Raw genomic sequence first — 24,806 nt, forward strand, 5'->3', positions numbered from 1 at the left:
TTCACACTTCAGCGTCATATAATGTTGCTACGCGCGTTGTGGAATATTCTTTCAGACACAAAGCAAAAAGCTAGTCCTGGAAAAAAAATTTCCAGGAGCTCGGCACGTACACGGAAATTTAAGTGGCTATTTAACCAGATTACGCGAACGGACTCAACTGAATGCATGATATGTCGTGACTGCGATGGATGAGATAGAAAAAAACCGCTTAGAACAGCTGAGGGAGATCGCTGTTGTGACCACCACCAACTAATTTGCTGCGGCTGCTGCCCCAACGGAGCCGCCGGCACCCGTTTCCCCTTCCCCGCCCCGTCGCGCCGCAGCGGCCGCAACTGCAACTAGGGCCAACACGCGCTCTCCCATAGAAAGCCGCCCGACGCGGCAGGCCGTACCGTGCGCTTTTTATCCAGCGGCCGTGGCACCACTGTGTTAAAATGCTTACACCATGGTCTCACAATGTCTTTCTTTTCTTTTTTTCCCCTTTTTTCTCGTTTTTTTCTTCCCTTCCCTACGGTTTTATTATGCGAGCCTGTTTCGTTTACATTCACATACCACTAATCGTTCTTGTGTTGCACTTTCTTTGTAATTATTTGTTGTTTCCATTGTATCACAACTTGTGTTATTTTGTATTGAACTACTGTATATTCCCTCCTGCTATGATCCCTTTGGAATTGGCAGTATTTTCAAATAAATAAAGAAATAAAATTGGTGGGGGAGGGGGGGAGGCGGAGTGGCGTCTCTCGAGCAGCAACTGCGCTCACATTGTTTCTCTTCCCTCCCTTTTTTCGTCGTTTTGCGCTAAGTGTACCTTAGTTTTTTGTTGTTGTTTTTTTTTAACACAAGCAGCTGCTCAATTAGATCATGAGGGTGCGGCCATCTCGACAGATATCACTAGACGGCTCGAACACGTGCTGTGCTCTCACCGCTTACTTCGCGTTGAGACGACAGACAGCGCGAATACCGTGCTCCCTCGCATCGGCATTTTGTAGAGTTACACGAGATCGGATCTAAACAAGTTAGCTGCTAGCCTTACTTCGTATACCACTCCAGTTTCTAGCTATCCGATTCATCGCTTCGCCCTTGCGGCAAAACTGCGATGTTTTATTTAAAACAAAAAATAGCAGCAGGCAATAGCATTTTTGTTTAAATGCCATGCACTTATACGTTCTCCATTTCTAAACTGCTTGACAAGTCAACCAGGTTCACTATATTGCTGTTGTGCTGTTTGGTGGCTATGCTTGCATACGTGAGACAGTAGTAGGTTCTATGGCGCTACGAATGAAGTGTCACTTCCAAGTTCCAAACGCTTCAGGCCCGTGTGCTTTGATTTAGGTGCACGTTAAAGAACACCAGGTGGTCGCAATTTCCAGTCCTCCACTACGGCGTCTCTCATAGCCATATCGTGGTTTTGGGACATTAAACCTCAACAATTATTATTATTATTATTATAAACTGCAAGCGCATTCTGCAAAAACCCCGTTGCTCTGTCACTCATAAACACTGCCTATACATCAAAAAGATACGTGACAATCGGAAATGATGGCATCCAACGCGTCGCGTTCGAAGTCGACATAATATCACTAGGCATAGGCGAGGGCTTTCTTTAGACGCTTAGTAAGGCCATTCGAATACGGCACTTGTTCTGCTGCGACTTTCTGATCATATGGCAGAATTGCTTCTGCATGCTCCACCGTGCCTCTATCGGCGATGAGGACTCCTGGGGCACCATGGTATAGCAGAGTATTCTCGACAAATATCTTCATTTGTTGCAGAACTTTCATTTATTACTGCGGCGTAGTGGGCAAGGCATACCAATATGCTGGTACGGTCGACTTGGTGCTTCGATCGGCTTTCGACGGGTCCTTGTCGACGGCGTCTTTCTTGAGTCGCCGGCACTCGCGGCATCTGTTCTGACAAGGAGCGACCTCTGCGGTACTGCGCGGCCAGTAATACTTCTCTTGTATTCTCGAAAGCGTGTGAGGGAAATCGTAGTCTCCCTCTGCTGGCTCGTCATGCAGGGCCTGCAGTAACTTCGGCAGCAATGATCAATGAACGACGGGTTGGAAATTGGCTTGGACGGCTGAAAAGTTTTCGCGCAAGAAAATGCCGCGTTGTGAGTAAAAGGGTGCCCATCCACGCCTAAACACCTTAATAAAACGGCGGGCTTGCCTTCCAAGTATTTCACCAGGTTTCCTAGTTCTGGGCGAGCATCCCGCCATTCGGGGAAGTCGTTAGCACTCTTGTTACATGAAAGTAACTTCGTCAAGGTCGGCTCATGCGGGGTGCGGTGCAATAAGTCGGCATCACAGTGCTTTACTGCGGACGTTTAAACTATCAAGGTGTAGAATGCCTGAAGTCTGGAACTCCATAGAATCCCTCAAGTCTGCTAGCCAACGGAAGTGGCGTGAAGGTCGGTCACGACAACAAAGGTGGTGCCTTATATGTAGGGGAGAAACGTTAAAGTAGTGCAAACGATAGCGAGGAGTTAATTGTACCTTTTGGAAGACGTGTAATACCGCAGCAATGAACGAAGACCCACAAAGCAGGAGACATCTGACGACACACGGCGCTAACTTCCAACAGAACGCTTATTTTTGTTTTCCAGCAGTACTTACAGCATTTCACATCGAATGAACATTTCATAGCAAACAGCATAAATGAGCACTTTTTCAATGTGAGCTAATTTATTGAGCAAACGCAATTTCACTTGGTCCAAAGATAATGAGCCACTTTTTTGACAAGACCATCGACGGGTTACTAGCGACTGTTTAACCAGATGCTAATATGCTACGTGCTTCTATGACCCATCATATCATTTCACATCTGCTTTTGTCCAAGATAACAGTTTCATCAAGTCTTGGCTTGCACCTGCATCTCATTGTGCTCCCGTAACCTAACATTGAAGCATCTCCCGCTTTGCCTTATACAGGCTCTACCACAAGTGAGGGAGATGAGAGCGTGTAAACGTTTCAGACAGTGAAACCCAATCAGAAGCTGGATCCAAGCTAGTTGGTACATTGTTGTACCCAGTTGTGTTAGCATGCCCTCTGTATCGCATACGAAGAAAGAGCTGGTGTTTTTGCAAAATCAGGGAATTTTACTTAATTTTGCTCTTACGTTTTAGGTTTGAACCTTTTAAGGGTCCTCTTTTTTTATACCTTTTAAATGCGAATGCATTTCTTAGTCGGGGGTTCTCCGGCGTCGCTGGCCGGCGTGCGCAAAGATCTCTCCGCGCGCGCTCCTCCTCGCCCCTAGCAACAGCTGCGCCGCGCCTAGCAACTGGAGCAGGTGGTGAGCGGTGGAGGGTAAGGGAGAGGAGGAGTGTACCCGGTGACGGCTCTCGCATCGCGGAGCTCGCTCGGCGGAGAGTGAGCTCGGGCGCTCCTCCTCTCCGCGCTCGGACCTATATATATCATGCAGGGAGCGCGCGCTTTGGTGTCTTGATAGCGATGGAAGTTGGTGAAGTCGAATCTCTCGCGGCAACGATACCACTAGGACGAAGTTTAACACAATGCAACTCGAGCATTACGCCTCTACGTGCACACTCTCGTCTCTTCATTAATTAATCGCACACTCATCGGGTGCACCCAAATGCATTCGCATTTCCTCACGATCCCCTTCGGGGAGGTGCGGGGGATCTTATACTGTTTTACCTTCTTACGACTTCTGTTTTTATGCCGTTTTAACTTTTGACGACCTCCATTGTTTAGCCGCTTTTGTTTTATTGCAATAGCAATTGTATGGACAGTCTCGGCTGGATTTTGCCGTCGCCGTCATTCACCGTATATGTATAAGTATGTATATATATATATATATATATATATATGTGTGTGTGTGGTGTGTGTGTGTGTGTGTGTGTGTGTGTGTGTGTGTGTGTGTGTGTGTGTGTGTGTGTGTGTGTGTGTGTGACGTGGTTTATTGACGCGTCTTCAGGGAATGTCAACAAACGTCTAGAGTAGGGCGTCGGAGAGCGGCGGGCGTCAAGCAGCCAAAATCCGGGCAAGCGCGAGCTTGAGTCCCCTGCTACTCTTGACACTGCGGCTTGCTTGCTTGCTAGCTTGCTCGTGTGTTTCTTCGTCGTCCTCTCTTCACTACATTGGCCCCCGGGGAATAACGGAGCCATCCTGGCGACTTAAGGCGTTGACAAGATAGCGGGGTCATAATATGGCTTGATCCGAGACACGTGGACGATTTCTCGGCCGCGACGGCGCAAGTCGTCAGATGTTGTCAAGGGCTCGACCTCGTAATTGACGGGAGAAGTCTGAACAAGAATGCGGTAGGGGCCGTGGTATCGGGCTAGTAACTTGGAGGAAAGTCCAGGAGTGTTCGGCGGTACCCAAAGCCAGACGACAGCACCTGTCTTGAAAGCAGCAAGAGGTCCGTCGTCGTCGCGCCTAAGCTTCTGGCGACCTTGGTCTTCTGTCGTAAATGAACGGGCCAACTGTCGGCAATCTTCTGCGTACCTGGCAAACTCGGAAATTGGGCTGTACTCACATGCGTCCGGTGTGTAAGGAAGCATGGTGTCCAGCATGCATGATGGCTCTCGTCCGTATAAAAGAAAGAACGGTGAGAATCCTGTGGTGGCTTGCGTAGCAGTGTTGTACGCGTATGTCACGAAAGGAAGAACGGTGTCCCAGTTGGTCTGGTCGGATGCGGTGTACATCGTCAGCATATCCCCGAGAGTGCGATTAAATCTTTCGGTTAGGCCATTGGTTTGTGGATGATATGCGGTCGTCATGCGGTGAACGATGTTGCACTGAACGAGCAATGCTTCAATAGCTTCGGACAGGAAAACACGTCCTCTGTCGCTCAAAAGTTCGCGCGGGGCGCCGTGACGCAGGACGAAGTTGCGTAGAATGAAAAACGCAACTTCTCTGGCTGTTGCTGTGGCCAAAGCTGCAGTCTCTGCGTAACGCGTGAGGTGGTCTACCCCGACAATAATCCATCTGTTCCCAGAAGTGGTCGAGGGAAGCGGGCCGTATAAATCAATACCGACGCGGTCAAACGGACGCGCCGGGCACGGGAGAGGCTGAAGTGTACCGGCTGGTCGTTGGGGTGGAGCCTTTCGTCGCTGACAGGCGGTACAAGTGCGGACATACTTGCACACAAATGAATACAGTCCGCGCCAATAGTATCGCTGACGCAGGCGGTTGTAGGTCTTGAGAACGCCGGCGTGAGCGCTTTGCGGGTCGGCGTGAAAAGCAGCGCACATTTCCATGCGCATGTGGCGAGGTATCACAAGGAGCCACCTCCGACCATCAGACGCGTAATTCCGCCGATAGAGGAGACCATCTCGAATAGCGAAATGGGGCGCTTGGCGACGAAGAGTTCTTGAAGCGGGGTAAGATGATGGATCAGCCAGAAAGTCGAGCATGTGGCAAACCCACGCATCCTTGCGTTGCTCCAACGACATGTCTGCGACGTCTATTGGCGACAAGGAAGCTGATGGGGAAGCTGTGTCGGACGCTAGCGGTGAGCGGGAGAGCGCATCAGCATCAGAGTGCTTGCGGCCCGATCGGTACACAGCACGAATGTCGTACTCTTGCAGCCGAAGCGCCCAACGACCGAGGCGTCCCGACGGATCTTTCAGCGATGAGAGCCAACATAGAGCATGGTGGTCCGTGACGACGTCGAAAGGGCGGCCATAGAGGTACGGGCGAAACTTAGCCAAAGCCCAAATTATGGCAAGGCATTCCTTCTCAGTAACCGAATAATTGCACTCAGCTTTCTTGAGAGTTCGACTCGCGTAAGTGACGACGTATTCTTCGTATCCCGGTTTCTTTTGAGCCAGTACTGCACCAAGGCCGACGCCGCTGGCGTCAGTATGGATTTCCGTTGGCGCATCAGGGTCAAAGTGCCGAAGTATTGGAGGCGATGTCAGTAAGCGCCGTAGCGTTTCGAAAGATGTGTCGCACTCTCTTGACCAAGCAGACAGGCCATTAGAAGTTGTCAAAAGATTAGTAAGAGGGGCGATGATGGAAGAAAAGTCGCGGACAAATCGGCGAAAATAGGAACACAGCCCAATGAAACTTCGAAGCGTCTTCATGCAAGTGGGCTTGGGGTATTCGGCAACGGCCCGGAGTTTCGCTGGGTCCGGAAGAACGCCTTCCTTGCAGACGACGTGACCCAGTATCGTCAACTGGCGCGCCGCAAAATGACACTTTTTGATGTTGAGTTGAAGACCAGCTGAGGTGAGGCACGTCAAAATCTCACGCAGGCGGACAAGGTGTGTAGGGAAATCCCTAGAAAAGACTACGATGTCGTCGAGGTAGCAAAGGCAGGTGTTCCGCTTGTAGCCGCGAAGGATGTTGTCCATCATTCGTTCGAAGGTAGCGGGGGCGTTGCACAATCCGAACGGCATGACGTTAAACTCGTAGAGTCCATCAGGAGTGACGATCTTCGCACGATCGGTGACATCCATCGGTACTTGCCAATAACCCGAGCGTAGATCTAAAGACGAGAAATATTCTGCCCCTTGTAAGCAATCGAGAGCGTCATCGATGCGTGGCAACGGGTACACATCCTTTCGAGTAATCTTATTGAGGCGGCGATAGTCAACGCAGAACCTTCTTGATCCATCCTTCTTGCGCACAAGTACGACAGGAGAGGACCAGGGGCTCTGGGACGGCTGTATCACTGCGCGTTTAAGCATGTCGTCGACTTGTTCATTGATAATTTGCCGTTCTGCCGCGGAAACTCGATAGGGTCGTTGGCGTAAGGGAGCATGTGAACCGGTGTCGATGTGGTGTGTGACGCTCGTCGTGCGGCCCAAGGTTGGCTGGGCACAATCGAAGGACGAGCGGAAGTCTTGCAGAAGGGCGAGGAGTTGGCTGCGATGCGATGGCGGTGGATCGTCGGCGATTGAAGGGCGGAAATTATCTGGGGCTGAAGAGTTGGGAACAGGTGACGTCATGGCGTTCAGCTGAAGGTGGTGTTGGTCCTCAGAGAAGTCCAGGGAACGCAAGAGGTCGACGCCTTGTACGTGCCCCAAAGATTCCCCGCGAAGCAAGGTGACGGCGGACGTCAGCGAGTTGGCAACGAGCATTATCGTAGCGCCAGAATTAATCGATAGTACTGCAAAGGGCAGTCGTAAGCCGCGACGACGTAGAAATACGTCCGACGGGGCAAAGAGTGCTGTTCCGTCTGGTGCGGTCGTACAGGTCAGTGCTACAAGGGTATTTGTGTTTGGGGGTATATTTGTGTCCTCAGCGACGACTAGTTTGTGGGGAGGGTCCGACGAAAGAGAGGTCTGCAGCGGCATAAGAGCTACTTCTGCACGAGAACAGTCTATGATGGCGCTATGATTCGATAGGTTTTTCGTGGGCTCCGGAATGACAGCGTCAGATAAGTGGATTTTTTTTTTGCATGATTCGAGCTTGTTTTCTTAGTTAAGCCACTAGATTGCAGCTTAATAGAGCTTACAACTTTGTACTGTTGGTACAAAGTGGTGTGACAGTCGCTTCGGGTGTTTTTTTTTAATATTTGTTTGTTCGGCCACCACGTGGCTGAAAGGTGCACGGGTGCTTTGAAGTGTAACATACTTGCGGAGTATCAGCGGAGTTTTGTGATATCATTTGGCTTTAAGTGTATCCAATCCTCCGCGCGAACGATCTATAGCCATGGTCAAAAAGACCGTAAAGTGTTCAGGATGCGGAATGGGGCGGAAAATAGAGGTTTGTGAGGATGAGACGACAGAGAGAGCTGACGCCAAGTGTAAGCAATGCGAGTTAGAGGCGAAGATGGAAATAATGATGGCCGCCCAGAACGAGCTCATGGTGAGAATCTCCGAGCTGGAGAAAGCGGTGGCGACAGAACGGGAAAAAACGATGGCTATGGCGGAAAGGCTTAAGTCAGCCGAGGAGGGATTAGCAAAGGTAGCCATGCCAGCAAAGGTAGCCACGGGGAACAAGGAAGCAAGCGGCAGCGGGAAAAAATGGGGCATCGACCCCCACAGTGGTAGGCGCGAAGGGGGAAACAGGTTTGGAAAAGACAGGTGCAAGGGTCACAGGACCCACCTTCCGCGAAGTAGTCTTGGGAACGGGAGGGGACAAAACAACAGCAGTAGCACGCGCTAGTAACAGGTGCAGTGGCCAGGTGCGGGACAGTCCAGCAGAAAAGTCGGATCACGTGATAATCGCCGGGGACTCGAATTTAGCTACATGCGCAGAAGCAGTCAAGGAAAGGGTGAGAGGTGACAAACGAGTTTTAATAGGGAAGTTCCCGGGCCATAGGCTGGGATCAGTGATGAAACAAGCTAACGCAAAACTCGCAACTAAGTCTAATGGACGTAACCTCGTGATAATCGCGGGAGGTCTAAACGACGTCTTGAGTAACGAATCAGCCGAACTAGCGACCACATTGGCGAAAGGTGTCGATGACATGCGCGCCATTTCCCCTCAGGTGCAGATAGTGGTATGCACAATACCGGAGGTACCGGTGCGTGACGGCAACCTGCAAAGAGCGGTTGTCGACGCAAACAAACAGATATGGCAGATGAGTAGAGAGAAAGGCATCGAGGTAGTGGAAATAAACAGAGAGGTGCACAGGTGGGGTGGTTTTCGAAGAGACGGAATACACTTCGACAGGAGGCTTGGCCATGAGGTGGGTTGGCGTCTTGCAGGACGCGCAGTAGCTTTTTTGGGGGGCACGCGGGCCCTTCGGTGCCCATGGTAGCTTGTAATGAGGAAAACAACCAGGGGGACTCTTTGACAGGTAGTATAGCGAAAAAACAGAGAAAAGGTAAAAGAAGGGAGAAGGCGCGTGTTGCAATTAGTTACATTAACATGCAGGGTGGCAGAAAAAAGGCAAAATGGTTAGAGATTGAGGGACAGTTAAACAAGGAACAGATAGGTGTTTATGCGGTTACAGAAACACACCTTAGAGTCTTGGAAGAGCCACCACATATTGAAAATTATGTTTGGGAAGGATGTAACAGGATCACATCAGAAAGGAGAGGTGGGGAGGTTGGAATGCTAATTCATAGCAGAACAAAATGGGAGAGAGTGAAACAAACGTGTTCAGAGCACATATGGGTTTCGGGCACAGTAGGTGGAAAGAAAACGTGGCTAGGTGTAGCTTACTTGTGGACAGGGAATAACTGCAGAGAAAAGAATCTGGAGATAGTGAAATGCATAAGCACCGATATTAAAGAATTTGGTCATGATGCCGAGATAATCCTTCTAGGGGACATGAACGCTCACATTCATGACCTTGACGGATATTCAGACACCAATGGCAAGTTATTGCTAGATCTCTGCGAGCAACATTGTCTTGAGATAGTTAACGTGGGGCCTAAGTGTGAGGGGCAGATCACGTGGGAAGTCAGAAACAGGCAATCGAGCATTGATTACTGTCTCATGACAGAAGGAATATATGACAAACTTAGAGAGATGAGAATAGACGAAGAAGGCATTAACAGCTTGGGTAGTGATCATAAACGCATAATATTACAAATGGGATATAAAACTGAAAATAAGAACACTGAATCAAAGTTTGGCAGCTCGTATCTAAATGACAAACAAATAACAAATATAGCCGCAAGAGTCGAGGAAAAAGTATACGAACTACCAGGCAAAGACTGGAAGTATAGTGAGCTGCTACATGTAATCACGAAAGAAATGGAAATAGAGAAGAAAACTATTTGTTGGAAAGGAAAGAAAAAGCCAAAAAGTTGGTGGAACAAAGAAATCCGGGAAGCAATCGAGATGCGACGTCAGGCATCACGGGAGCACAGACAGGCAAAAAAGGAGAAGCGGCCACAGGACGAAGTCAACCAAATATGGGAAATATATTTAGAGCAAAAATCCATTGTGCAAAAATTAGTCGAGGCAAAAATTAAAGGTGAAAGTGAACGCTGGATGACAGAGATTCGCGAAAAGAAGAAGGCCGCGCCTAGGATATTTTGGAGCCACCTAAAAGCGCTGGGTAGGAAGTCTGTCACAATGCAACAGCATATGGTAGATGAAGGAGGAAATAAATTGGAAGGATATGAAGCGCTAGGTTACATCCGAAAGATAACAGCCGATTCGTTTAAAAAGGTCCCCCAGGGGATTCCCCCGGTGAGTGAAAGTACGCAAAGGAGTGCAACCGACGAAGATGTAGTACTAGAGAATTTCAATTGGAAGAAGGCCGAAGGAAAAATTCCTAAGCGCACTACTCCGGGCTTAGATGGGGTTCCCGTCAGCCTCATTAACGAACTCGGACATAACACTAAAGAAGCACTGCTGAAAGCCGTAGAAAAGTGCTTGCAGAAGAGGGAAATACCAGACAGTTGGCGAAAAAGTAGAATGAACTTAATCTATAAAGGCAAGGGAGAAAAGGATAACATTCGCTCGTATAGACCGCTAACAATTACATCGGTGCTATACAGGTTGGCGATGCAGGCAGTAAAATTAAAAATAGAAGCGTGGGTAGAACAAAATGATATTTTGGGAGAACTTCAGAATGGATTTCGAATCGACAGGCGGTTAGACGATAATCTGTTTGTTCTTACCCAGTGTATAGAAATATCTAAAATAGAAAACAGGCCCTTATACGTAGCTTATCTAGATATCACCGGGGCGTATGACAACGTTAATCAGGAAATTTTGTGGGATATATTGAAGGAAGTGGGCATAGGTGACGACTGTGTACAGCTTTTGAGGGAAATATACCGAGAAAATACAGTTTGTATAGAATGGGAAGGAATAAGTGGCAAGGACAGCGTTGAAATTAGCAAGGGGCTGAGACAGGGATGCCCTCTGTCCCCGCTGTTATTCATGCTGTACATGGCGAGGATGGAAAAAGCGCTAGAAGGTAGCAACATTGGATTTAATTTGTCACACAAACAGGTCGGAGCGATGGTTGAGCAGAAGCTTCCTGGTCTATTTTATGCTGATGATATTGTCTTATTTGCGGACAGTCAAGATGATATACAGCGACTGGCAGATATATGCGGAAGGGAGTGTGAGGCTCTAGGACTAGGATTTAGTGCAACAAAATGTGGATTGATGGTATTCAATGATCACGGAGACCATACGGTCTTAATACAGGGCCAAAAAATACCGAGGGTAAGCGAGTACAAGTACCTCGGAGTATGGGTAAATGAGGGGGATAGATATATGGAAGTACAAGAGAAAGCATCGGTAGCAAAGGGAAAGAGGAATGCTGCAATTATGAAGCACAGAGCTTTATGGGGATACAATAGGTACGAGGTGCTTCGAGGGCTGTGGAAGGGTGTGATGGTCCCGGGGCTTACATTTGGGAACTCAGTAGTGTGCATGAAGTCAGAGGTACAATCAGGAATGGATGTAAATCAAAGGACGGTGGGCCGCCTCGCGTTGGGCGCTCATGGGAAGACGACAAATGAGGCTGTAAAGGGTGATATGGGATGGACAAGCTTTGAAGTGAGGGAAGCTCAGAGCAAAATGAGATTCGAAGAGAGGCTGAGGAAAATGAAGAACAGTAGATGGGCAGAGAAGGTTTTCAGGTATTTGTATAGAAAAAGCGTTGACACGCAGTGGAGAAAAAGAACTAGGAGGCTCACCAGTAAATATACGGCTAGCAGTGTGGGCGATATGGCAACAAGGAGCATTAAGCGGAAGGTCAGAGAGGCGGAGAGGACTTATTGGATGGCAGCGATGGAAAAGAAGCCGGCTCTGAGTAACTACCGAAAGGGAAAAAACGAAATAAGGAGGGAAAGGTTTTATGATAATTCAAGGGGAAGCGCTTTACTGTTTGAAGCAAGGTCGGGCTGCCTTAGAACGCGTAGTTATAAAGCGAGATTCAGTAACGAAGAAGAACAATGTACATGCTGCGGGGGAACTAAGGAAACGATGGAACATGTACTGATTGAATGTGGCGATATTCACCCAGGTATACGTGTGGGCACGAGTCTACATGAAGCCTTGGGTTTTAGGGACAACAATGGAAAGCTGAACACGTCCGCGATAGAAATAAGTAAGAGACGGTTAGAGTATTGGTGGCAGAAAAGTAGAGATAAAGTACAAAAATAAATAACTGGGAAAAAAAAGGTCATTCTGCCTTAAGAGGCAGAGAGATGGACCGTGAATTTATATTTTTTGGTATAATAACGTAGATTTAATCAATGTAGATAAGGCATTAGGACAACATGAAACAAGGAAGTTTATTTTTTTTTTCTTTCTTTTTTTTTCGCCTTCGAGCCTGGTGGCAGACATGTCACCGCCCCGTTATAAAGGGGACGCTCATAGCATCCATCCATCCATCCAAGTCCCAACCGAGAATAATGTCGTGGGAGCAGGACGGTAGCACAAAGAACTCGATCACGTAAAGTGCACCTTGTATGGTGACTCGCACAGTGCAGACAGCTGACGGCGCAATGCACTGTGAGCTGGCAGTACGGAGCATTAGTCCTGATAGCGACGTCGTCAACTTCTTTATCTTGCGGCACAGTGTCTCAGAGATGACGGAAACGGCGGCCCCTCTGTCAATAAGCGCAACGGCGGCGGTTCCTTCGACATCGACGTCTATAACATTTGGCGGCGAAACACATGGAGGCCTTGGGCAGTTCGACTTGCATGCAGCTCTTGCCTCCGGAACTGCAGCAATCAGTTTCCCTCCTCTGTAGCTTAGCGACGACGCATGGGTGACACAGAGCGTCGTCGAGGAGATGGTGATCGACGATTGGAGAAGGATGGTCGATTATCAGCGGCGTACCTAGGTGGTGTGCGTGACGACGAAGGATCAGGTGTGACCACGGTGTCGAAGAAAGAAGGTGGGCAACGGCGGCAGTGGCGAGCGACGTGTCCAGCGACACCGCAGGCGAAGCAGATGGGCCTGTTGTCCGGCGTTCGCCACACGTCTTGACGGCGGAAAAACGAAGGCGAGGGCCCCGCGTAGTGAAGCGGCGACGAAGTCGTGGTCAGCGGTGAGGCAGGGGTCGGCATCGCAGGAGTTGGCATCGCAGGGGTTGGCATCGCAGGTCGGGTATACGGCATAGGCTGCTGTGGGGGCCGAGCAGCGACAGCTGCGTAAGTGAGCGGCGCAGTGACGAGTGGTTGTTGGGGTATAGATGGTGGTAGGTGCTCAGCAATTTGGGTCCGAATGACGTGTTGAAGGTCAGGGGCCAAAGTCTGCACTGGCTAGATCGTGAGAGGTAGTAGTAAAAGCTGACGCACTACCTCTTCGCGGATAAACTCCTTGATGGTGGATAGCAGCGGCTGCTGATCGGCAGGGCGAGCAGTAACGTGCAAGCTCGATAGCGTGTCGGTCGTCGTGAGGGCTTGCACGCATAGATATATATATATATATATATATATATATATATATATATATATATATATATATATATATATATATATATATATATATATATATATATATATATAAGTCGCAAAGAAAAATAATTCAGAAAAATGCTTCCGAAGCGCGGAATCGGACCAGCGACCTGTCGTTCCGCAGCGCGTGGCGCTAACCACTACGCCAGAAAGCGCAGATCCTTCAGGTAGCTAACGGCGAGCGTTATATACACACCCTTTACCGCTGGCAGGACTCAGAGACTGCAGGCGCTTATAAGCGTTTCTTCATTACCAGCGAGATGGCGCGAGGAGCGCGGCTGTCGGATTTAAAAGTCGTCGGCGAGCTCGCTCGCTTCTTCTTATATTTGCGCAGAGAGAACCTTACCCTTCCGCTGTCTGCTCCGCTGTACCCTCCGCTGTACCCTTCCGCTGTACTTGCGAACGTATGTGTACATTCCACGCCAGAAGAATCGCTGGCGAAGGCGGTCGTAAGTTTTCAAAACGCCAGCGTGGGCGCTTCGTGGGTCTGCGTGGAAGTACGTGCACAGGTCGGAGCGCAAATGGCGAGGTATAACAAGAAGCCACTTTCTACCATCTGGCTGATAGTTGCGGCGATACAACATGGCATCCCGTATCGCATAATGAGGGGATTGTCGGCGTAGTGCACGAGGTAGCCGTTGGTATGGTGTCGCCGAAGACGTGGAGAGAACATCTATGAGCGACGCTATCCAAGGGTCTTTGCGCTGTTCCGAAGGCATGTCAGCGAGATCAATGCTGGCGATAGTAGCCTCGGCAAGTGACGCGGGTGCAACGGAAGGCAGGGGCGAACGAGAAAGTGCGTCGGCGTCGGTATGCTTGCGTCCGGAGCGGTAAATCATGCGAATATCAAATTCCTGTAGACGGAGCGCCCAACGCCCAAGCCGGCCCGAAGGATCCTTCTCTGAAGCAAGCCAACAAAGGGAATGATGGTCGGTAACGACATCAAACTGACGGCCGTACACGTACGGGCGAAATTTGTGTAATGACCAAACAATGGCCAAACATTCCTTTTCGGTAACCGAGTATTTGCACTCTGTCTTGGTGAGGGCGCGACTAGCATACGCAACGGCATACTCGGAGAAGCCTGGCTTGCGTTGAGCAAGGACAGCGCCAAGGCCTATGCCACTGGCATCCGTGTGCACTTCGGTTGGAGCAGTAGGGTCGAAGTGGCGTAAAATGGGTGGCGAAGTCAGGAGATGGCGTAGTGTTGCGAAAGCATCATCGCATGCTGGCGACCAATCAGAGAGGTGTCCATCACCGGTGAGCAGCTTTGTGAGCGGTGCGATTACAGAAGCGAAGTTCTTCACAAAGCGGCGAAAGTATGCGCAGAGACCGACGAAGGTGCGAAGCGCTTTCACGGTCGTAGGCTTCGGGAACTCAGCAACTGCCCGAAGCTTCTCCGGGTCACGGAGGACGCCCTCCTTTGAGACAACGTGGCCCAGTATTGTAAGCTTGCGAGCTCCAAAGCGGCACTTCTTGATGTTGAGCTGAAGGCCTGCACGCGTGAGGCAGCTCAAGACTTCTTTGAGAAGACGCAGGTGACTGTCGAAATCGGGGGAGAAGACAACGACATCATCCAAGTAACAAAGGCATGTCTTCCACTTTAACCCACGTAAGACGCTATCCATCATCCTTTCGAATGTTGCTGGCGCATTAGAAAGGCCGAAGGGCGTAACATTGAATTCGTATAGGCCATCGGGTGTCAGAAAAGCAGTTTTCGGGCGATATGATGGTGCCATGGGGACCTGCCAATAGCCGGACCGTAAGTCTAGTGATGAGAAGAATTCAGCGCCTTGCAAGCAGTCCAGGGCGTCATCGATGCGTGGCAAAGGGTACACATCTTTGCGCGTAACTTTGTTTAAACGGCGGTAATCGACGCAGAAGCGAATCGAGCCGTCTTTCTTCTTCACGAGGGCAACAGGTGACGACCAGGGACCGCTGGACGGCCGAATGACGCCACGTTGAAGCATGTCGTCTACTTGGTCGGTGATCACTCGACGCTCAGCAGGAGACACGCGGTAGGGGCGCTGTCGCAGAGGCGCTTGTGAGCCGGTGTTAATGTGATGGACAACGGTGTGTGTTCGACCTAACGGCGTCTGCTGGCAATCAAACGAGCCGCGAAACTGGTGCAGAAGTTCGAGGAGTTGCTCTCGGTGTTTTTCTTCAATGTCGCCATCAATTGAGGGTCCAAACGCATCAGTAGTCGGGCGATCAGGCGTACAGGCAGATGGTGTCAGTGCATTAAGGAGCAAATCACTCGCGCCGCCAAGGCCGAAGATGGAGGTAGCGTCCAACTCTTGATATGTGCCAATGCATTCTCCGCGGAGTAAGGTTGATGTAGACGGCAAGGGGTTCGTGACAAATAAGTTCGTAACGCCGGTGGTTACGTCGAGAATAGCGAAAGGGAACGCGAGACTCCTGCGACGTTGGAAGGTTTGGGGGGGAGTAAACAAAACTGGAGACTCGGACACATCGGCACAGGACACGGGAACAAAGGCTGCACTATTGGGTGGTGTGTCGATATTGTCGGCGACAAAGAGCTTGTTCAACGTAGCTTCAGGCGATGAGGAACACAACGCAGAGAAGGCAACTTCGGCACGAGCACAGTCGATAACCACATGATTACGAGAGAGAAAATCCAAGCCGTGAATCACATCATGCGAACACGCAGGTAGCACAAGAAATTCAACGGTATACAAAACACCTTGGATGAGAACGCGGGCTGTGCAGGCAGCTGATGGCCGAATATGGTGAGCACTGGCGGTACGGAGGAACAATCCCTCTGACGTCGTAGTGACCTTCCGAAGCAATCGGCAAAGTTTTAAATCTAACACTGAAACGGCAGCACCAGTGTCCAGAAGCGCAAGGGTACGAAAGCCATCCACAAAAACTTCGATGAGGTTTGCCGGAGAAATGCGAGGACTTGATTCTTTCGAGGACGACGCAGTTCGTGCCTCGGGAACTGCTGCATCTAGTTTTCCGTGTCTGAAGGGTAGGGTCGACGGCGCATAGGTGACAAGGAGCGACGTCGGGGCGATGGAGATCGGCGGCTAACTGAGGGAAGGCGGTCGGGTGAAGAAGATTCTTTTGGCCGTGTTGTGCCGCTAAACCGTCGAGGGTCGTGCGAAGATCGTGGCATGGTATCTGTGTGGACGAGACGGCGGCGGCGGCAGAAACGTGCCACATGTCCTGCATAGCCACAAGAATAGCAGATAGGGCGGTTGTCTGCGGTGCGCCACAGCTTAGGAAGCGTAGCGATGGGTCGGCCGAACGGAACTGGTGATGACTGAACAGGCACCGGCGAGGGAGAATAAGTTGGCTGCGACGACCTGTGCGTACGTCAAGGGCGCAGCCTCCAGAGGTGGTGAACGAGGGAAAGGCAAAGCGTCAGTTACCTCTTCTTGGATAGCTTGTCGTATAGCTGGGGCCAGATGATGTGTCTGTGCTGGTTCGGGCGTGCTTGATAAAATGGAGAGCTGCACAAACTCGCACAAACTGTTTTACAGCGAAAGCTGTTATGAGATCATTTCACCGGCCGTTTTCGGCGCCGTAGTTGTCCGCCGCCGCCGCCGCCGCTGGTGTCCGTAACCAGTATCGATCGAAATAAGAAAAAAAACGAAATAAGAAAAAAAATTCCAAGATGGAACGAGGTTCGAACCTGGGCTCTCTGCGTGGGAGCCCAGTATTCAACCTCTGAGCCATGCCGGTGCTTGAAACTGCTTTGCAAAAACGTCCTATACAGGCTTCATGTTGGGAAGGAACCACATTAGCATATGCAATATAGCGTGGTAGAAGAGTAAAATAAGCACCAAGCGTCGCACAACGCGAATTATGTAACCAGGCGTCACACAATGCGAATTGCGCAACGAGTAGGTTGTGAAATGCTTCCAACCCATTACAAAGATCTCTGCCATAATTCTTCGTCGTCATCAGGCACAGCATCAACAAAGTGCGCATAATGCCTTACATGCGTTTAGCAGGTACCACGGACCACCGTAAAATGACGAAAAATGGCACAGTGCCTGCTGCCCTACTTCTCCAAAATTAGAATGATTTAGAGCGTAGTGGGTTCCTCGCAAGTGCACTTTGATTGGTTGCCAAGGAAGCCCATGAGCGCATGATCCATTTCCTCGGGGTCTCAGTAAAGTTCTTCCCTCCCCCCTCCCGTCTCTCTCCCACGTCAACGTATGTTATACAGCATGACGGGAGAGGGAAATAGTGAGTGGGCGTCACCCAATGCAAATTACATAACTGGTGGGCCGTTTAAAGCTTCCAACCCATTACAAAGGGCTGAGCCATAATTCTTCATCGTCATCAGTCGTCGCGTCAACAAAGTGCACATAACGCCTTACAGACGTGTAGCTGGTGCCTCGCTTCTCCGCAGAATGACGAATATTGCCTTAGGAGGTGCTTCCCAACTTCATAAAAATTGTGATTTATGGCGTAGTGGGTACCTTTCTAGTCTACTTGTATTGTAGCCCCAAAAGAGCCTAACGGGCTCTAGAAACGCCGCTCTTCCAGCTTTCGCTGTGACTGTGCTGCGGTTTCAGCGCAGGCCTGGCGTTTTTTATCTGAGCCAACATGGAATTCTGGTCTCCGAGAGTCAAAGCTGCGATCGAGTCACGATGTTCCAGAGAGCGTCGTGTCTGGGCGCGTTGCTTGCGCAGCTCGTCGAAACTCTGGCACAAACTGACCAGTTCGGCTACGGTTCGTGGGTCCTTCTGGAATGCGTCTGGAATGCATCTACAATGCGTCATCGGCTATTCCCTTGAGAATCTGCTTGATCTTGTCTGCTTCGAGCATCGATGGGTTCACACGCTTGCACAAGTCAACAACGTCTTCAATGTAGCGGGTGAAGTTCTCTCCTGGCTGTTGAGCACCCTCACGAAGTCACTGTTCCGCGCGGAGCTTTCGTACAGCGGGGCGGTCGAAGACTTCTTGGCCGTCTTGAACGAAGCCCAGTTGGTAATATCAGCTTCGTGATTCCGCAACCAGATACTAGCGACGCCGGCCAAGTAAAAGCTAACATAAGTCAGCTTAGCCGCATCGTCCCACTTGTTCGCTGCGCTCACCTTGTGGTATGTAGCCAACCACTCCTCAACGTCTTGGTCGTCAGTGCCGCTGAATATCGGCGGGTGACGCAGTGGCAACACGCCGGGACATGCAGTGGCTGGAATCCTGGAGGTACCTTGGTTGGTGGATTCTTCCGGCATTGCTGACACTGGAGGTAAGGTGCGGCTTCGTAGATCCAGCTTCGAAGGGTACCCAGCACCTCCACCAAATTGTAAGGGGGTTTATTAACACAACCAAAGGCCTGGGTTCAGCGGTGTCAAACACTGTAACGCGCGCTCTCGATCGGCTCTTCGTCTTGGTCTTCTTCCACTCCTACTCGATGCTGTCTCGCTGTCTCTCTTCCCCATTACAATATATATATATATATATATATATATATATATATATATATATATATATATATATATATTACCGCGTCATCTTAGCCGCATTCAAATAACGCGCCCATCCATGCGCATACAGGACACGCATGCGTGCCGTATTGTCGTTGCCGCGCAAAGACCATCGTGGCACGCGCACCTGGTCGGACTCGGCTCGCATGCGCCACGCGCTCGGGACTTCGGATGAAGAGAAAGAGGAAGACAGTGAGATGTTCTCTATGGTGTTCGACTGAGTCGCAGTTTTTACGACCGCAGCCACTTAGAGTTGTGGGCACAGGTTCGCCCTTAATAAATACGTTTGTTTGACTAGTCTCTGTGCTTCAGCATCGCTACATTTCTGGTGGAGGTGCGGGGTATGAATCGAAGCCCCACGAACGCAAGAGAGCTTAGCCCCGACCAACAACGAGTCGATCGCGTGGAGCTGACACCAGTGCACCAGAGGGCCAGCCGTCGTCTTCGAGGTGACTCGCCTGAGTTCAGTCCTCTACACTTCACGCCAAGGGGAACTCAGACGGCGGACGCCACCGCTATGACTAGTCAGGCAACACCGTCACAAGTGGTCGTCAATCAACCTCACTAGCCGCCAGTATTCCATGGCGACTCGTTCGAAGACGTGGAGGACTGCTTGGACCTCTTCGAGAGAGTGGCGAACTTGAATGGATGGGCGCGTTATTTGAATGCGGCTAAGATGACGCGGCAATATCTATACATATACATATATATATATATATATATATATATATATATATATATATATATATATATATATATATATATATATATATATATATATATATATATATATATATATATATATATATATATATATTGCCACGTACGTTTCTTATCACTTTTGCTGCATTCGCCCACAAAGGCTGTCGGCAACGCTCAGCGCAAACCGCGCCTCATTCTTCGAGAAGCTTCACGATTGTTGTAGATGATTTTGTTAAGATTGCGCGGAAGACGCGAACGCTCGAGCTCATTCTAGAGATTGCGCAACCACCAGCGATATCGCTGGAAAGTTCGATAGCGCCTGTATAAAAGCCGACGCGCTTGACCGCTTGTCAGTTGATCGACGGACGACGCCCTGTTCGCCGCTATCATTGTACAGCGTGTATTGCTGTAGTTCAAGTTCTCATTTTCCGGCCACAAGTTCGGCCAAACAGTTTCATCCTGCAAACGCCGACTGCTGTCTTCGTCGACGTCACGACCACGTGACAATATGAATAAAATCGAATTGATTGCTTATAAGTAGTAAGTGATACGGCTCGCCAATATATCTCATGTCTGATTGTTGCACTTCCTTTAATGATGTTTGTGCTCACGTGATCATTGTAATCGAAACGTAAACGCTTATATGCTGTAGCACGACTGTCACTTCTGTTATTCTGACGAAACGGTTAAGAAACCATGCTGTTTTTCGACGTGTCTTGTTTTTAATCGTATTATTTACGGGCGTCCAAGAAGTTAGTCCCTGCACACACATACACACACACACACACACACACACACACACACACACACACACACACACACACACACACATATATATATATATATATATGTGTGTAAAACACCTGTTATTACACCTGTTATGGGGCACAGCGGAGGCGTTGTCTTCAACCGTGACATAAATATTCAACAGTGAAATTCATTCCCTGATGAAGGCAGGACGCTTACCGAAACTGTTCGTAAACAATAATTTAAGCGCCGGACGGCGACAAAGCGACAGTCGGCACTCTTGTCTGTCGTTCTTTCACCGCCCCGTGTCCACCGTGTTTGTTCCCGTCCAAATAATTAACCAGTTAGGTGCACCCCTGCACTTTATTCCACTGTCACGTCATAACCTGGAATGTGCGAATGTTCGAGCACTTGGATTAGCCGATCGATTATTGCGGTATTCTAATTCACTTCGACAGGAATTTAAATTATTCGAAATTTCCAACTACTCGACATGAACGAATAGGCGTATATTATGCCTAGAAGTACAGGTTGCTGGGTTAGTCGGTTCATGTGTAAGCACAAGCCACAAAAGTGTGGCTGTTTCTGCGCAAGGGAATAACGAAGGAGGAGTCCAGGAGTTTGCGCTTCCCTGGACCCCTTCCCTCGTTATTTCCTTGCGCAGAAACAGCCACACTTTTGTGGCTTGTAGTTGAGTATATTCATAAGCGTGCCCAGGGTTCCCCTTCAGGGAGGACGAAGGCGGGTGAAGGTTCATCGCAGCGTGTCCGCTCCCTAATAATTCAATGTATGGGGCAGACTTTGCGCCCCCCCCCCTCTCCATAGGTGACTAGGGGGGGCGGCCGCCCCCCTGCGCCCCCCCCCCTGCGCACGCCCATGAGTATATTAGACCGGATGTATCCCCCCTCTCTAGCTGGTTTCACTGCAGAGTAATAGTGCTATGCCGTCAAGCACCTGTACGGGAAAAAGCCCTACTTCAAGGTGAATGAACATATTACGCTGTATGCTTAATCATTTTTTTAGTTTAAAAGCTTGGTATATAGATTTGCATGCTCTAAATGAATGAAATTTTATAGCTAACGTGTTTTACCGGTTATCACTAGCATCCCACTGACATTCAATCCTGCTGCCATTCAGGTCACTTCCAGGTCACTTTGAGCCAAAAGGAATGGCATTCGCACATGCCATGTTCCAATTATAAAAAATATTGTGCAGGTTGATGGGGTCGTGACAAATATGCTCGTTTGTCTTATAACATATGCCATTCGAACTAATTGATTCGAAATTATTCAACAGAATCACTATTTGCTTTGTATTCGTTTGGAACATAAAATTTCCTATTCGCACATCCCTAGTCGTAACACATTATTTGAAGGAACTGGCCTATTGCACTGATTATAAATATATAATTCGGTACGTTTTTAGATATTTCGGCATTTCTGGGCGCTACATTGGCGTGAATGGCTCTCTGTCACTAGAAACCTGTAAGCATGCTTCGTATATAGACGGCATTGAGCTTTCTGTGTATGCTGACAAATTCCGGACGCACTCCAGTATGGTTACATCGTTCAGGAAAGAAACATGGGGAGGGGCGCAAGCAATGGGAGCGTTTCTCTTACCTGTCTTTTTGCTACTGCAACAGTTGTTCGACAAGAATGAACCGACTATCCCGCGAGCACGTACCACTGAAATGCGCCATCGTGTTCGTCTGACGTGTTCCTCCAATGGGCACAAAGGAGTACGGCGTTCGGCTGCTTCGTGTTGCATAGTTTGAAGTGAACGACAGCGCGTGAAACAAGGACCAAGAGAGAACGAACGACAACACGAGCGCTGACGAACAACGTTTTTCTTTATTACACCAAGGCAGTATATAAAATCAAAACAGCCTGTCCCGCATACGCGACACCTATCTCCCCGCACCTGCTCGAGCGAAGAAAGTAGTGTAATATATACGAGCCTTTTTGAACCTCTATCAATTGTTCAATGCGGAGATTGCTGCCGTGTCGTGGCAATATAGGCCAAGCCTTAAGCGAGAGTGCGGCTGTGTGTCGCTTCTATGTTTTCATACCAACATCTCTTGCGACGCGCCCCACATTTACCCATTCATCGCTCTGCTAAGCATTTAGCAAAGCAGGCTGAAGTGCGCGTGCAAGCGTTAGTACAATTGCGGCTGTAGGCAACTATGTGGTAGCTTTAGCAGGCCGGTAAAATTAAAAGAAAAAATATTTTATTACTATTTCAGTGTCCACAGCTGTACTCATTCTTTTCATCATTAGGCCTACCTATACTCCTGCACGCTGTTTGCGAGTCATGCTCGTTCATAACGAGAACAATGATGACTAGTTTTGCCTTTGGTCGTCTTTGCACGTGACTGAATTTTTTAATGTGTTCATTGTCCCAGAAAGCCGGGGAGTAACTGACGTGGCGCCATATCATTTTAGTTGTTCATCCTACTGAATAATTTAACTTATTTGTCCCTATATTGCAGACGCGGACTCATGATTGAGCCTCAGAATGGTCCTGGTTTCTGCGATTGTGACAACGCCATCTAATCTCTGGAAGCTTCAGCAAGAGAACTACTTCCGCATTTAAGATAACAGATAGCCTGCGATGTCTCATGAGTTATGGTGGTTCGAAATGCCAACCGCTCTTTCGATGTGTTGTAACTGCACCAACCACCGTCCACGCTTCCAGTAAAAGTGCAGAACTTGACACTTGGTTTCCCGATGTTATGTCACCGCTCAGATCGCGTGCGCTATCTCTTTAAAATTCTCTGTTACGCTCACAACAGCTAGTTCATGAAATTTGCTAATCTCAGCGTTTTCGCCAATAACCCCAATAAATAAGGTCCCTCCACGGGTGGAAAGACAATTCTCAGAATGTTTACCAGTACCAAACAAGAAAAATAAAAGATCTTCATTAAAGTTGTACGTGTTTTTGTTTTCTTATTTCACGTGGTCCAATGACAGTGTGCTACCACAGGTACTGAAGGCTACCTGTAGGGCGCAGTAATGTATTGTTTCTTGTTGCGCAGAAGCAGCTTACAGGGGTATAGAAATTAGAACTAGAAGAACGCACATTGCAATGTAAGCAAGAAATGTTTGGGAGAACATTGACAGAAAAATCTTCCTTCACTGTGTCGCGAATTCGCGTCTCTGTCCACTGCCATATGCTCTATTCGGGTTTGGCTTGACGGCCTTCTCGATCGACATACAGGAAATATATTACTCAGTGCCGCACGCGGAACATTTTAGTGCGGTTAGAACAAAGAATGAGGAAGTGGGGGACGTGAAATTTCAAAATAGCTCGGGCATCACTAGTGAACATTTTATGGCCTTGTTGTAATTCTATCTTCAGTCGACTGTTGTAATCTTTGAGGACAAGCATTATGTGCAAAGGAGTGGTATATGTATTGGGTCCCCCGTCGCACCCATACTGTGCAATATATTTTTGTCGGGTATAGATCATGATGTTCAGGCTAATCTCTCTGATTCAAGAGTAGTAAACATTTTTAGGTATGCGTATGATTTCTTGGTTCTTGCTCTTGATGAATGTATTGATGGTGTCATCAGCACTTTTAAGATGTACGGCAGTGGATTACGCTTTACTTTTGAGAAACAAGAGAATGACGTCATTCAGTTTTTACATGTTCCCTTGCATTTTCATGAAGCTCGTGTCCGCTGGATTTACAATCCGCGCTCTGGGGTTCCTACCGTATGATAGTGCTCATTCTAAAACTACCAAAAGAGGGATCGCCATCACTTGTCTTGGCGCATCGTTAAAAAAGTCGTGTACCCACCTTGTGCAATCAGGCTTTTCCTCCAAAATTACGTGCCTTTTGCGTTCAGGATGCCCGGAATCAACAATCACTTCCGTGTGTTAGCAGCTGCTGCAGACAACACCCTCAGGGAAGGCGAAACAAGAAAGAAAATAAGAGGGTACAGGCAATTCCGTACCTACATAAAGTACCGCACAACATAAAAAAAGTTGCATCAAGATACGGAGTCAATGTTGTTTTTTCTGCCCCTCAGAAGCTGAGTAAAGTTTGTTCCTTAGTATACAGGGTGCCTGAGTTGTGTGAGAAGAATCACAGGAACAAGTTCACTCATTGCCAGTCTCAGGTCGTTTATGAAATCCCGCGCAGTTGCGGACGGAAATACATCGGCCAAACGGGCCGATGTTTTAATGATAGGGCTCGAGAGCACAGGTTGAATGTGCAAAACAAGTCAGGGGGGCACATGGCGGACCACTGCCGCAGGTGTAGTTGTGCACCAGAGTTTCAGAGAAGCAGTTTTTGAAAAAGAGCGAGCAACAAATTCGAGAGAGAAATAATGGAGGCGTTTCTTATCAACAAAGCTGGCGATCAATGTGTTAGCGAACCTTCCTTATTTCTCTCCAAAGACGAGCTGGCCTTTTTGGAAGGTCATGTATGAGCAACCTTTAAGTTTTAAGTTTTAATTAGACAGGGCTGGGTTTCATTTGTTGATCATCTTCTGTATGGCAGAGCACTCACATTTTTGCGGTTGTTGGTGGTTCATCGTCTTTTCCAGCTGCCACGTTTTAGTCGTTGGTTTTTTGCTTTATTGTTTTTTTTTCT

General features: G+C 48.8%; 1 protein-coding gene across 1 annotated transcript in view; it reads left to right on the top strand.

The window, feature by feature from the left end:
- The window catches only part of LOC119399292 (beta-hexosaminidase subunit alpha), a 589,231-nt gene extending 566,113 nt beyond the window's left edge, over positions 1–23,118 (top strand). The window contains exon 12 of the mRNA XM_049417726.1: positions 22,698–23,118. Within this exon, the coding sequence (XP_049273683.1) occupies positions 22,698–22,761 (64 nt within the window). The 3' untranslated portion in view covers positions 22,762–23,118. The remainder of the gene's footprint in view (positions 1–22,697) is intronic.
- Positions 23,119–24,806: the final 1,688 nt, after the last annotated feature.

The sequence above is a fragment of the Rhipicephalus sanguineus genome, chromosome 7 (genome assembly GCF_013339695.2).
Source record: "Rhipicephalus sanguineus isolate Rsan-2018 chromosome 7, BIME_Rsan_1.4, whole genome shotgun sequence".
In the NCBI taxonomy this organism is placed as follows: Eukaryota; Metazoa; Arthropoda; class Arachnida; order Ixodida; family Ixodidae; genus Rhipicephalus; species Rhipicephalus sanguineus.